Source organism: Salminus brasiliensis, chromosome 8, assembly GCF_030463535.1.
Source record: "Salminus brasiliensis chromosome 8, fSalBra1.hap2, whole genome shotgun sequence".
NCBI lineage: Eukaryota > Metazoa > Chordata > Actinopteri > Characiformes > Bryconidae > Salminus > Salminus brasiliensis.
In genome coordinates, this window is record NC_132885.1 from 8143794 (window position 1) to 8159514 (window position 15721).

The 15721-nt window shown below is 44.6% G+C and overlaps 1 protein-coding gene across 2 annotated transcripts in view; it reads right to left on the reverse strand.

Moving 5' to 3' along the window:
• The window catches only part of gsk3ba (glycogen synthase kinase 3 beta, genome duplicate a), a 57659-nt gene that overhangs the window by 16287 nt on the left and 25651 nt on the right, over positions 1-15721 (reverse strand). For both annotated transcript variants that reach the window (XM_072685491.1, XM_072685490.1), the window contains exons 2-3: positions 11176-11369; positions 7014-7097 (exon numbers count right to left, since the gene is read on the reverse strand). In XM_072685491.1, the coding sequence (XP_072541592.1) occupies positions 7014-7097; positions 11176-11369 (278 nt within the window). The remainder of the gene's footprint in view (positions 1-7013; positions 7098-11175; positions 11370-15721) is intronic.

Here is a 15721-nt window from a genome sequence, read left to right on the forward strand (position 1 = left end):
GTCACTTCCTCATAGCCCATTTAAAGGCACAGGGCTTGGGCGGGCCGGAGGTTTCTGCCCACTGGGATGCCACAATCCTGCATTTGCAGTCACTTATTTTCTGAGGCATCACTCCTCCCTCCTTCCTTCCTTCCTTAAAATGACCCAATATCCACACTTTACTGCACCTGGCTCCATAGCACTGTTTAGAAAGAAGACACGTTTGGCTTTACAGCACATCCAGGGTGGGTACTGTAAAACTGTCACTCATTGAAAGAACCAACTTGCTATCAATAGAGATAAGTGCAAACACCATGTTAGTTTTAAAGTGGCCAAATAATGGAAACCTACATCTCGACACAGCTGAGAGTTCAGAAAAGTAGAGGTCTTAAACAGACCAATTCCAAAACCCCAAAACTGTTACATCACAGTCTTGCCTGATTCTACTTACGCCCCCAAAATGTCCATAAACTCAACCCACCAGCAGGAGCCATAGGCAAAGCTGGCAAAAGAGAACATGGGGATGCTGATACTGGAGAACAGCCCATCAACTCTAGCCAGGCCTTGCGTCCGTGGCTTTTCCTGTGCCAGCATCCACAGAAGGGGAGCTCAAACAAGGCATGCAACCAAGCGAAAGCTGGAGGGAGCAAACCGGGATCTACACTGGGCTAAAAGCTACAACCTGGATTACCTCTGCTGAACCAAAACCATCAGCTTCTTTTTTTTTTAAACTACTAAGAGGCGAGAAGCGAGAGGGGCAAGGCTGAAAGCTAACGATCTTCAATCTCTTCAGCCTGCTAACAGGATATGACACTAGGAGGACACGAACGAGAGAGAGGGCAGAGACACTATCCGGTAGGACCCTGAAATAGGACACAGGTGACATAAACCAGTCAATTAAAGCAGAGCTTATTGATTCCCGCTCTCCACAAGCTGTAATTTCAGTCAGATGCAAAATAACAGGGTGGTAAACAGGCTTTTTAAATGGCTCGGACACACATTAAAAAAAACAAACACACAAAAACACACCAAAATACTCAGTGATGCATTTTTGGCACCTTTAAATGCTTTAATTTCCACTATTTTTAGCCCTAATTACAGAAGTTTGCACATACTACAAGCTTTCACAGCACAGTCTGACCTCCCAACCCTCTGCTGAACTATTGACTCGTCAGCCGCAACAGAATCCCGCTGATAGGATACTCACAAGCAGGGTTACGGGCTAGCAAATCAGGGCTGGAACAAAAAGGGTTTCTTGACCACTGTGCCCTTCCAATTTAATCAAAGACCACTCTCACCACAGCTGGACTCTACCATCTAGCTACCCACCAATCACACGTCAGCATCACCTCCACACAAGGAGGTGAAGCTGGCCACAAAGCCTTAAAATCACTACCCAGCACTACTGTAGGGCCACTCACAGGCTGTCTGATTCTTCCCCTACAATGAGAAAAGACTGGCCAACTTCACCCAGAGTAATATGGCCAATTACCTTCTGCTGACCTTTGCACAGTTTGTGGCCAGGTTGACTTGTTGTACATCGGGGACGGCTACCAGAGAACCTCTGAGAAACAGTGCTGTAGATGAAGGGGAAGATACAGAACTCTGCATGTGCACTGTAATGATGGAGGTGTAGGTCATCTAGTCCTGTATTAAATGGTCAGCTTCTGACCACTCAACCCAAGAGGCACACTACTAGGCCCGACACACACACACACACACACCACACCCAGACAAAGGTCGACTACCTAAATGTGGTCAGAAGCAGACCAGTGAGGAGAATTTAGTGGCGGCACAGCAGTTAGAGCACTTAACCCTCTCTGCTCCTGGGTGCTGCAAGGAATGGCTGCCCACCGCTCAGGACATGCATGTTCACAGTCACTGTGTGTGTTCACTGCACACATGGGACGTCCAAATCCCATCTGTGTCCAACACTAATGGTGTTCATGATTGTACTGAATGCACAACACGTTCAACCTGGAGGTGGATGAGCTACAACAGCCCACTGGTTCCACTTCTGTCAGCCAAGAACAGAAAGCTGCGGCTGCAGTGGACACTGGCTCACCAAAACTGGACAGTTGAGGACTGGAAAAATTGTTTCCTGGCCTGATGAACCTCGATTTCTGCAGAGGTCGATTTCACACAGGTGTTAGGGTCAACATTTGGTACAAACAGCTTGAATTCATGTCCACAAGTTACCCCCACCCCCCACCCCATCTTCTAACAACTTTAGCATGATAATGTCTCTTAAACTGGTTTCATGCACTTGACCAGGAGTTCAGGTGTTACCCCACCCCCGGCCCAGAGTCTAATAGAGCAGACTCTGAGGGTAGATTCGGAGCTTCCAGGTGCTTCTGGACTGCATCATGCATTCAACATCAACATGGACCAGAAAGCGAAAGGAGGCCAGACTCAGTATTAGTATAAGGCTTTCCTAAGAATGTGCAGGGGAGTGTAAAAGCTAGATGTTCATATAATACAGGGGACAGTTAAGACAAATGAATAAAATATGCAAATTTCAACTTTAAGCATCGACCGCAATACGCCGTACATGTTCCATACGTTCTTTCCCCATACAGCTCCTCCACCCCTCACTATGCACTGGAGACCTGCAGGCTGATCAGCAGTGAGCGATGCACTGCTCATTGAGGAAGTACTGCTGTACTAGACTGAAAGCTGGGAAGACTGGGCCCACGCCGCCTCCTGACAGCACCGCGTGGCTAAAATTAGTCCGGCAGCCGATGAGTCACTCTCCTCCCTCGCTACGGCAACGGTCACACTTCCTCAATTACAGCTGATCAGCACAGCTCCTTGCTGACTGGCTACTGCGGAGCTCTGGAGGGTTCAGAAAACCGCCTGATTGGCTCATGCACTGTGATCACATGACCATGTGTGAACATTTGAGAGAGAGAGAGAGAGAGAGAGAGAGAGAGAGAGAGAGAGAGAGAGAGAGAGAGAGAGAGAGAGAGAGAGAGAGAGAAGAAGTGTGTGAAAGAGGCACGGGGGCATTTCCCCCCCAGCACAAAATGATAAACGCAAGGTCATGCATGATTGTGCCAGTTTTGGTGAGCTTGTGTGTGTGTGTGTGACTGATTTACAACAATGATTAAAAACCAAGTGTCTGATGTGACGTGCACTTCTGCTGAAGTTAATGCTCAGTGGACAGCTGGAAATGTGTCGGTGGTGTGAAGACACTGAACCTAAACAGCAGGAGTGCACATTTCTAATCGACCGTTTTATTTTATTCTAATTAATAATAATAATAATAATAATAAAATCAAGATCAGTTAAGAGGTTTTTTTGCTGCAATTCCAAATAATTTGTAAAAGTACATTAAATATACAAATGTTACTGGAGGAACTACTAGCAGTGCACTGGGACAAACTTAAAGAAGCGTTTAACTGCAAAATGCATGACAAGCTTTATCAATGTAAACAGTTTTCTATATTAGGAGTGGATTCTAAACAGTACTTCAGTATTTCAGCACTATTTGCTGATTTATTGTGCCAAAAGAAATGAGAAAATTTATGGTTGTGAACAACAACAACAAAAACTACTACAGGAAGGTACTGTATACCATCCTGAAGAACGACTGCCGATAGTCTAATGCTCACTAATGCACATTGCAGATTAGCAAACGGATGCTACAACAGCTGCTGCTAAGCAAACCAGCAATGATTATCCATCACAAACAAAATACTGACTGCTACTATTATTACCACCACAGCCAGCCATCATTACTTTCATTATTCTTACCATCACTACAATGATTATAATATTGGTTATATTATATTAGGATTATATCAGCACACTTGAGCAGTAGAACAGTCTTGGTGGCGGTACAGTGACTTATCAATAATTATCAATAGTTCTGACCAGAGGAGGAGGAGTCTCCATTTGTGAGTCTTTGTTTCTCCCGAGGTTTCTTCCTCCAGCTCTCAGGGACTTTTTCCTTGCCAGTGTTGCTTTTGGCTGCCCACCAGGGGGTTTATTTTTATGTCCATGTTTTATGATTTGTTGATCTCTTGTCCCATTACTTGATTTCTTTGAGAACAGATCAGTTGTAAAAAGCGCTACAGAAATAAATTTTAACTGAATAAGATCTGTAGGACTCTAAAGCAACAGCAACAGCTCATACTTACAATTTACTAATACAAAACACAGCCTACTGCTACTGTATTCTGATGGTGGTGGTGCACTATTCTACTGTGCAGCAACACCTGCACAAACGGCACAGCTGTGATGCTCGCCAAAGGGGGCATTACCAAGTACTGCACATGTAGGGTGGCCAAACCTTTGCATCCCCTTTACTTTACTAAAAAAAAAAAAAAGTAATCTTGCATAAATGAAGAGAGATGGTCATCTTTAACTGTTTGCATTTTGAAAACCAGCTCACTCCCTCAGCCATTCACAGTAACCAGTTTTGACCAGGGGTGCCCAGACTTCTTGTGTAACAGGAAGGCTTTGGAGAGAAGCACCATTTACATTTACGGCATTTAGCTGATGCTCTTATCCAGAGCGACTTACAAGGGTGCTCATATTACAGGTGGGTCAGTGTAGTGTTAGGAGTCTTGCCCAAGGACTCTTACTGGTGTGGCGCTGCATAGTCACCCAGACCAGGAATCGAACCCCAGTCTCCCACATGGTGTGGTAGTTCACTGGCAGGTAGTGGTGTTATCTGTTGCACCACACCAACCACACATGAGAACCACGTTTAGTCATGTATGATGCAATTACATAAATCTTCACCCTGCCATTTTTCATACTTTGCATAATAACACCTTAAACACTCACAATGTGGGGAAAGCTGTGAGGTGCTTAAACAGAGTGCACGAGAGAGTTGATGTGTAATGACTTCTTTCCTGCTCTCTTTCTCTGTCTGCCAGTTTTACCTCTCATGGGAGCCAAAATACACTTCATGTGGGTTTCTAACCTCCCACTCACACAGTACAAGTCAAACCAACAAAGACATGGCAGAACATAGTTGTGTGTGTGTGTGTGTGTGTGTAATATCCAGTACCTGAACAAAGTCCTATTTAAGTTACTTTACATAACAAGTCTTTGGATTCCAATCATTAACCTATACAAGCAAAAGCTAAACACACAGATCAGCCAGAACATTAGTACCACTACCCCAAAATTGAGTAGGTCCCCTTGTGGAGCCACAACAGATCTGAGAACAGATTCCACAAGACCTATGAAGGTGTCCTGTGGTATCTGGCACCAAGACATCAGAGGCAGATCCTTTATGTTCAGCAAGTTGTGAGGTCTGAGCCTTAGGTGCCTGTCGCCAGTTCATCTTCACTACAGTGGCTCTAGAATGTCCCACAAAGTTAGCCCTTTCCGAAGGGTGGTAGCATTTCGGATACCGCCAACTGCGAGGATGTTCACTGTAGTGAAGGTTTACCAAGAATGGGCTTCTCACACTTTAAGTGCCACCCAACAGCATAATAGTGGTGCCCCACGGGCCACTGATGCCAGCGGGGAACGGCTCAATCAACACGCCACTGTGGACCCCAGCTAACCTCTAAGAAATCTTGACACCATCTGTCCCCTTATATAGTCTGTGCCACAAAGTCTGGCTAGTGTCATCTGAGCCACTTACACTTACATATGAAAATCCACTGTCCCCATGTGAGGGAGTGAGACAGGGAGAGTGAATGTGAGAGAGATGGTGGGATTAAAGGATGGGCTCTAGAGCAAAATCTTGACTTCCACTGAAAGTTAAAGAAGGTTTTTCCTTCCAACTATATAAATCGTGGGTGTTTCCCCTCATTAAACTATTCCTCATCGTCTCTTCATCCATCTCTTTCCCATCTCCCCCAGCTTAGTACCCTCATTGCTCTCCTCCTCCTCCTCCTCAAGCTGCTGCTGCTGCTTCCTCTTCCCCTGCAGTCTATAGGTCAGCTGAGCGTGGGTGTGAGAAGACACCACCCTTTCAGGCTGTGTGTGTGCGCTTTAAAATCAAGCGTTTCTGCAGAACATAAATAGTAATATAAATAGTAAGCAGCCTCTGGTCAGGCATTTCTGCTGAGTCACTCAGTGTCTGGGCGTGCATGTGCGTTGTGTGGGGTCAGCAGTCTCGTCTGTCTGTCAGCGTGTTCCATACGGCCACTGTCTGCTTCAGTCTGTCAGACACACTTAAACACTGATGAGCACACGAGTACCCACCTGTTCCTCCTACATACTCCGGATCAGTGAGAGACGCTACTGTGCTGGCGCACTGCTGGAGCGTAACACTCCCTTCACACGTTCCCAGTAAGATGCAAAGATGAATGGTTAGTGGTGAACTGATCGTTCAATGCTAGGTAGGTACTCAACACTGGGCAGGCTGCGTTTAGGGCACGGACAAAACCATTGAAAGTTGTCATTTGATGAGCAGAATAATAAAATAGATTTACTAAAAATACAAATACGTCACATGAATCCCACAGACGAATCCCACAGACGAAGCAGTCATGGGTAAAGTGAAAGGTATGTGAAACACTGTGCCACGAGAGCCACAGGTCTACAGATGGAAGACTTGATTGGCTATGTATTGGTATTAGCCCTTTTTAGCCCAAATATGCCGGCTGATTGCCAGGCACATAAGTAGATGCAGAGTTCCTCATTCACCTGCCGGACTGAAATACAGCCATCGCAAAAGGTTTGTCGGATTTTACCATATTCTTACACTAGACTCAGTCAAGCCTACGTGGAAAAACAGCTTGGCCTTGTCAAGGCAAGACCTGCCCATCTTGATCAAGCATATCAATACAGTTGAGTTAACCCAAAAAGTAAATAAAAATTTAAATAAATAAACCTCATACTGGAACCCATATAAAAAAAATATGCGCTGTTGTGGTAAAATGTTAAATTCATAGTACTACTGCGTCAAATACATGATGTCAGGAAAGGTTAAGTGGTTACTGACGCATCCCACACATTGATGTAACCAGCAGGTCAACACATAACTGGGAAGTAATTCCATCCAAAAACCAAGAGCACAGAGCACCAGGAAATGTGCAGAACACACAATTAAGAGAGACACTTGCCTTATCTCCACTGGAGTAGAAGAAGTATCGGAGGCGGACGATGTTGCAGTGGTCCAGCTTCCTCATGATCTGAAGCTCTCGGTTCTGTAGGACAGAGAAAACCGTAGAAAGATCAGTTTAAGTAACACCAGGGTTGCAAAATTCCAGGAATTCTTTTTAAAGTTGGGAAATTTACTATGGAAATTGTCGGGTAATTATGGGAATTAATGGAAATAAAGTGGGAATATTTGAAGCTGAAGGTGAGAAACTTAACATATAGCTAGTAAAAAAAAATATATACTAGAAATCATCTGGACATGTGATAAGGAATGAACAGTAAATGCAGGGGCTGTGGTCTCAATAGCCCTTTAGTGTGTACCGTGCCTGGGATTGAGGAGCAGCTAGGCTACTCAACTGTTTTGGTATCATATCTAATTCTTTTAGCCAAGATTATGCTTCAGTATATATTTTTTACCAACTATATGCAAGTTTTTTACCTTTAGCTTCAAATATTCCCATTTTATGCCCATTAATTCCTGTTAATTCCCATAATTACCCATTAATTCCCATAGTAGACAAAAGCTGTTAACAAAAAAATAATAATAATGATAAAAAAAAACAAGACAGTACAGTAATGATTGTGTATGATAAAGTTCCTTTAAATTATACAATATTTTCTATTAATTCCAATAAATAAAACGTTCCCAAGCTAAAGTCCCCATGCAAAATGACTGCCAATTTACTGGAACTGTATAAGGAATTTTCCATCCCAAGTCATGGGTTAAATAAAAATGTTCAGTCTTGATATTTTCCTGATTAGTGTCCTGATCTTGATCTAAATCTGGTTGAGCTCCGGTTCTGGAACTGGTTAATACCACCCTCGTTCCTATTTGACACTCTCCTTCCTTAAGGCAACTGAATTTCTCTTCTTGAATCCCTCAAAAACACTGAATGACCTCATATTCTTTACCTTAAACATGATGGACTCTTTAGTTTCTCCGGCTGAAAAGGAGTCAACATTGTCATTTAAGAAAGTCAGTGAGTCAGTCAGTCAGACCGGGCAGGTTTATATGGCACACTTACAAAAACCCTTCTAGCTTGCAAAGTACCGAGAGCCCCGTACTGCCTGCAGGCCGAACACAGAGGGGCAGTCTCTGGGCTCATTTGTGACGAGTGGACCAGAATAGAACCGACGCAACAGGCCGGAACCATGGCAACCAGTCTCTGACATGCAACCCCTTTGAGCCATACTGGCTGATATGGAGACTGTATTTAGCACACCACCCACAGAGAGAGAGAGATGGATGGATGGAGAGTGTGAGCGAGTGAGAGAGTGCGAGAGTGCGAGAATGAGACACAGAGGGACATGAATGAGAGAAATGCAGAGGCGGGTTTTAAATAGATCCTGTTGGAATCATCGAAAGCTGAAAATATTAAACACACTTCTCCGCTGCAGCTGAACCGTGTGGGCTTTTCAGCACAAGCCTTCTGGGAGGGCTTTACACTAGATGCTGGGAAACTGCTGCATGTATTTAACTGCATTCAGCCACGAGAGCATTAATAAGGTCAGGTGCTGATGCTTGATTAGTTCCAAATCACAAACTGCAGATGGAGGATGGATCCACTGCTCCACAGCCCAATGCTGCGTGACCTTGGGTTCATGGGGGCTTCCACGGAGGGGCCCTTTCTATAGGCAATGCCTTTCTATGGAGGTCATTTCAACTTCATGCACCAGGGTCAGGGTCTGCCACAGCAGGCATCGCGACCACAGCCTTAGCATTGCTACTGCTGCCAGCCTCGTCCAGCATCGCTTCTGTGACGTCATTCACGAGCCATGTTCAAGAGGTCTTGGTCCCTTCACGTCTGAAAACTAGAAAAATTGTCTTTAACGTTTCTAAGTTCAGTCATGCATCTTCTCTGGCTTCCTGCAGCTGCTGCCCTCATCAGATTCAGAACCCTGACGCTGGCCTACAAAGCCAAGAGTGGACCAGCCCCTCTGTACTTGATGGCAATGGTCAAAATTTTATCTGTATCAAGAGCCATTCGAGCTTCAAGTACGGCTCAGCTTGACCTGCCATCTTTTAAGATCCACGGAAGACGAGCGTCCAGGCTTTTTTCGGTCCTGCACCGAAGTGGTGGAACGAACTTCCCCTGGGAGTCTGAACAGCAGAGTCGCTCACTGTCTTCACCCAAGTGCTCTTGGAAGAGGTGGGTCTTCGGTCTGGGTTTGAAGTGTAGAGTACTGTAGTCTCCATACTGACTTCTGTATTTAGTAGTATATTTTGGATCCTATTTTCCTGAGTAAACAGTGAAGCAGTTTTGTAAGTCTCTCTGGATGAGAGCGTCTGTAAAATGCCTTCAATTTAAATGTAGTAAATGTGTGGTCTACTTCTTAAGGCTCAGAGGGCAATGGTGGAGTCCTTTAGCAGGCACATTAATGGTACATGAAACATAAGAGGTCATGTTATGCCACAGAATCTTTATTAAAAATAAACTGCAGATATTTTGGTCCCATCGACAATTCTCTGCAACCAATGGCGGTCCTGGTTCTTCATATTAGAAGCAAGCTTTTCTACAGTACAGACATTTAAGCCCTCTGAGCCATACTAGATTATAGAGACCGTATTTAGCATATTTAGCAGACCTCCCACAGACAGATGGACGCACTGAAGTCTGACCTGCTTATATGAGGAAACTTATCTGCCACCTTTTAAAGCAGATAAACTGTAATGAGACTGTAATGAAACGGCACCCGTAAGCAACACCAAACATTACGTTAACGTCGCCCCTGAGGGCTCGAGTGCCTAGTGGAAAGCCCATAATAGGCAGTTCATTCACAGGACACCACCCAGTCAGGTGGCAATAGCAACCAAACGATGAGTAGTGCATTAGTGATGACTCAGCGGGCTCGTGATCCTTCACTGAAGGATCTTCTTCATGTTCGTCTTCAGTGGAGGTGTGTTAGTTCTTGGGCAGCAGTCTGGATCATATATATTATCCAATTAAATCTGACAACTGACCCGAAAGACAGACAACTAACTAACTGGATACGTCTTACCATCATTGGCTGCCATGGTTTTAACCCAGCCATTCCTTTGCACTGGGGCACATAGGAGTAGCCAAGCTGGAACAGAAAAGGGCCTTCCCCAAACTGTTTTCACAAACTTGAAAGCATGCAATTGTCCAAAACGACTTGGCATGCTGAAGCATTAAGATCTCCCATCACCGGAACTAAGGAGTCTAAAAGGTCAACCCCTGAAAAACAAGCCCTGAGCATTATCCCTCCTCCACCAAACTTTACTGTTTGAACAGTGCAGTCAGGCAGGCAATGTTCTCCTGGCATTGAGGAACGCCCTTAACCCTCTGTGGTGGCTGCTCAGCACGTGTGCGCTCACGGTCCATGGTGTGTGTGTGTGTGTGTGTTCAGCGCACAAACAGGTTAAAGGCGGAAGTCAACTTCCTTCTGTGGCCGACACAAATGGTTTTCTTTGTGTAGAACAACCCGTTCACTCATAAATGCAAAAGAATAAACATTTGAATTTAAGGATTAAAAGGCGTCACGACGGGTCCCAAAACCTTTGTACATAGGGTGTATACAGTTCAGGCCCCAACACTCATGCAATAACAACAAATTGTAAAGAGACTTACTGACTTACTACATTAGATTAAATAAAGACAAGGGTCTGAGTGCCACGACTAAAAGAGTTGTCAGTGTAAGTCAGTAATACCCATGTTAGCCTAACGGGCTCTACTCTTCACATCAGGTTCAGCCCATTACTCACCTTAACCATTTTTACACGGAGGCAGAAATTAAACTAAACTGAAATTAGCTTAGTCTAATGTTGTTTATTAGTGCTCTGAGTGGGTAAGCTGAATCTGTTCCTCTCTGCTGCTGAACTAGGAGAACTTGTCATTGTCCTCAAGCACTCTGCTGTGACCAGATCAAATTTTCATCTCAATGGACTCAGGATCAAGACTGACCCAGTAACAGTTGCCTGCAGGCCTGCACTTTTCCGCTTCTTGCGAGTATCTCCTTAATTTCACCATCCAGTCTTCATCAAAGGGGCTGATTAATAAATGCTGATTGATTGTTTGGCAGTTTTGTAGAATCTACAGAAATAGGTCAACGGTTCAACTGGGAACTGCTGGACCTTTTGGAAAAACTCGAGTACATGCTTCTTACCTTAAATCTCTTGTCCTGCAGGACCTTCTTGATGGCCACCAGTTCTCCTGAGTCACAGAGTTTAGCCTGGTAGACCACGCCGAACGAGCCGTTGCCGATGACTTTAGTGTCTGTGTAGCTGACCTCTTGCGGCCTGTCAGGACCCTGGCCTGGGGTCGCCACGACTGTGGTCACCTTACTGCCATCCTTATCTCCTACAGAACAGAACAGAGAAGACAGTCAGGCTACAACACCAAGAATGGAGAGTGTAAAGACTTTCACACAACACATTCGGTTTCAGCTTTTATTGTAAGTTGCATATGAGGAATTGAGACCCGTTACCATTATAAACACCAGTTAATATTACCATTTCAATAGAACTCTTATTGAATGTTAATGTGAGGATTTGATTGCATTTGGCAACAAGAGCATTGGTGCGGTCAGGATGCTGATCACCACCCCACCTCATCCCAAAAGTATTGAACTAGTATTGAACAAGTATTGAGCTCCAACGAACACAGTTCCACTGCTCCACAGCTCAATGCTGGGGGGCTTTATATCCCTATCCAGCCCACACCTGGCATTAGGCGTGGTGCTAGAGGTTTATGTTTATCTGCTCCAGAGCAGAGTCCTTTTCTATTGGCCTTACTTCTCTAAAGGGGCTAGACAAGCTGCGTGTCTGTGCGATTTGCAAATCTGCATCAGCAATGGGTGCAACTTGAAGTAGTTGAAGGTGTTCATTAGAAGGGGTGTCCAAAAACTTATGGGTATAGAGTATAGTTCTTATGAGCAATATGTTTTTCTTCAATGAAAATAAATGTGTAACTTAAGTAGGACCATTGCAATAATAGGATTTTCATAATTTTAACAGCAATGCCTCAATCCTGCAATCATTTTTCTCTTCATGTCCAGGTTGTAGAGTCTCTTCAGAATTCCCAAAATACACGGCCTTCAGCACGTAAATTATACAGACTATAATAGTCCTGTAAGTCAGAATACCTGCCTCAAGGAGTAACATAAGAACCCAGGCGCTGGCCATTATACCCGTAATCATTTCTTTAACCCCTGACCTTGAAGGAGAACCATCACTTAGTGAAGAAATTAGCGTACATCATGTTTAGCGTTGCTGCAGTGGATTTGGAGAGGCTATACATTCTTGTAGAGCACGGAACTGACGGGACGCTGGGGCATCTTGTACAGACTGCGTTCAGCAACCCCAACACACCACATTCACACACTCCAGGTTGCATATTCAGTCCAGGGGTATAAGTAATACACAACATTAACAACACCAGCAGGTGAAAGGAGTGTGTGTGTGTGTGTGTGTGGGGGGGGGGGGGGGTCCACTTAGTAACAGCATGTGCAGCTAACAATTTTCATTAGTGTTGCACCAACACAGATACCATAGCAGTATCAGCGCTGATACTGGCACTTAACACACAGTATCGGTATCAGCAATAGAGAGCACCAATACCATGAAGCTTACTGATGCTAGAGCTGGGCAATATGATGATATTTTATTGTATTGTGATCAATTATGTCGCATGATACACATTATGCTTTTCTAAGCATATAGAGAATATTGCTGGTGCTTAATAAACGCTGATCAAGATCACTGCAAGTTTAATTACCAACAGTGTAATTAGACTGGTTTAATTTAATAAAGAGTAGCAGATGTTGAATAAAAATCAGAGTATCTGAATAGTAGTTTTTGTCACTACTGATTGATTTAGTTTGGGATTCCATGCATTGTGAAAAATGTCACCCAGCCCTAACAGACGCCCTATTTTTTTTTACGACTTATTTAAAGGCCACACATTGAAGTTTAGCAGCATGTGGAATTACTGCATTAATTGCCGCACTTTCTTTCTAAATTTTAACTGGTTTAAATTCACATTTCAGAGCAGTGAAAATGTGAAATAAGTTAAATAATTTAAACCAGATAAAAAGGCTTAGCAAGTTTATGACTCCCTCCTTGCACCGGTTTCTGCATTGTGGCAAAGTTTATTTTTTCAGCTCTGAAACTTCTCCAAAGTGCAGTACCTCAACCAGTTAATGCTGTTCTTCTATTCGGGATTCGATATAAAACAGTACAACCTATAAAAAGTGGAACACTATAAATAGCAGGATGTATAGCAGTCTGTGGAGTATTTAATTTATTTTATTTTATCAGAGTGGTATCGGCACATTCTGATACTCCGTATCGGAAAGTAATAAGTGGTATCAGTGCATCCCTAGTATTCATTCTCCAAGTCAATCACAGAACATGTGGCGTAAAGTCCAAAGTGTAGCAGGCCTGTGTGTGAGTACGGCTTCAGCAGCTGGCAGCACTGGCCCAGATTAGACTCTCTCTGTTCCAGACTGTGGTTCAAAGTCCTCGTTAACTCTGTTAAAGGTTAACTGCTGGGCCCTGAGCCCCCTCCTCACATAAGGTCAGACTGGGCCCGACTCATTCCTACGCAGTCAGAAAGCACACACACACACACACACACACACACACACACACACACACACACACAAATACGGCCTTAAATAAAACTGTTCAGTCTGACTTTAGCGAGAGAACCCATTTCTAAACAAATTAATTAATATTAATTAAGTCTAAAATCACTCCCAGTGCCGTTCACAACAATGAGATCCAGCAACACACACACACACACACACACACACACACACACACACACACACACACACACACACACACACACACACACACACACACACACACACCTTCATCCTTTTCTTCCCAAACCTAAATCTCTGCCAACCAGCCCCAGCTGTGCAGCTCTACTCCAACCCAGCCATTTCCCAGTCGTTTCCATGGCAACGCAGACCTCTCGGAGATGCTCTGGCCCACTTCCTGAAGTCGCACCGGCAGCCCATTCAGGCACACATGCACAGACATGCAGGTATCGCTCTGACCCAACTGCGAGATGCGAATCTGAGAACCAGCGGCAGAATTTCCCTCATCTCACCACAACGCAGCTCATGAAAGCGTCCTCTCTGAGCGCGTGAAGATAAGAGCGATCTTATGGGGTCATCACGCTGTCAGACTGGTTGTGTGAGCTTTGCGGGCGCCCGCAGAAAAAAGTCCAAGAGCAACGGCAAGAGAAATATCGCTGTGATCTTAGAGCCGGGGTGGGAAATGCAGCAAAAATAAATAAATAAAGACCAGAGATATTTACACTATAGTAAGAGCGTGAGAAAACACACACCCGAGTATCGAGATGTTGCGTTTTTACAATACTGTATCGATTCTCAAAGGCATGGATTTTGAATCAGCAGTTTATACCGGTGCTCATGTAGGTCCCAGCTCACAACTTACAGGATTTAAAAGGGTCTGCTGCAAAGATCGGGCCGATCTTGAAATTCAGTCAGCTCTGACCAAACCCGGCTCAGAAACAGGCTAAAAATCACAGTGTACGCCTGGCTTAGGAGAAACCTAGCAACACTCAAGCCAATCAGTTTGTAACTCAACCAATCAGTGCATGAAACTCACACCCAAACCTACAGGGTCAAGCAGACCCTGTGGGTTTGGGTGTGAGTTTCATGTACTGATGGTTCAGTTCAGTTACAAGCTGATTGGCTTGAGTGTTGCTAGGTTTCTCTCAAAACGGCCAGAGACATCACACCCTCCACAAAAGAAACCCAGACTAGTGAGCTCAGCGAGTATCAACGAGTAGGAAAAACCACACAGGCCAAAAAACATGTTGGGTATGTTTGGTAAAGTCAGCGACTGTAAGGAGATTCATTTTTCCAATGACGCAAAGCCCATCCCCCCCTACTTCCTCTCCATCTATTTTGGCAAAGATAGAGTGTTTTCTGAAGACCCCCGGCAGTTATGAGGGTGAAAGGAGAGAGAAACATAACAGATAAAGAAAGTAAGGAGGAGGAAGAACGAGGCTGAGGAGCAGAGAAACGGATATGGATACAAAAATGATAAAAAGAAAGGAGCATCCCAACCGTAGTGACTCAGTACTTGTGCATGGGCTTACCCTTACTACACACCCAAAAATGTACACACCTACATCTCACACACACACATACACAGTCTTTGCGGTTTGAGGAAGTTCAGAGCCTCGGGGAAAACAGTCAGGCTCTTCACAGAACATCAGCCTGCAAAAAGGCTCTTCAAGCCAAACGGATAACGGTGGAAGTTTGGGGTGTTGTTGATGAACTGAGGCATTAATGATCAAACTAAGTGCAAATAATACCGCAGATCTGTCTCTGAACATCTCCTCCAGCACTGACCTCTGAGTTTCGGCTCTTCCCAGGCTCTTTATTGGTTCCTTAGATACAAGAAAGCCTCTTCCTTCATTTGCTCCCCACGCCTATTTCAGTCCCTCGATCACCCTGCACCCTCTTATGCCCTCACCCGCCCTGAACTCTCTTCTTCCCTTGTTCACTTCACTCCTACACTTTCTACACCACACCTTTATTCAGTCCCCAGCTCACCCTGCGCTCTCTTCTTCCCATCACTCACCCTTTACCTTGATCACAACACCTTTCAGTCCCTTGCACACCCTGCAGTCTCCGACTTCCTGTGATTACTTCCCCTTGTACACCC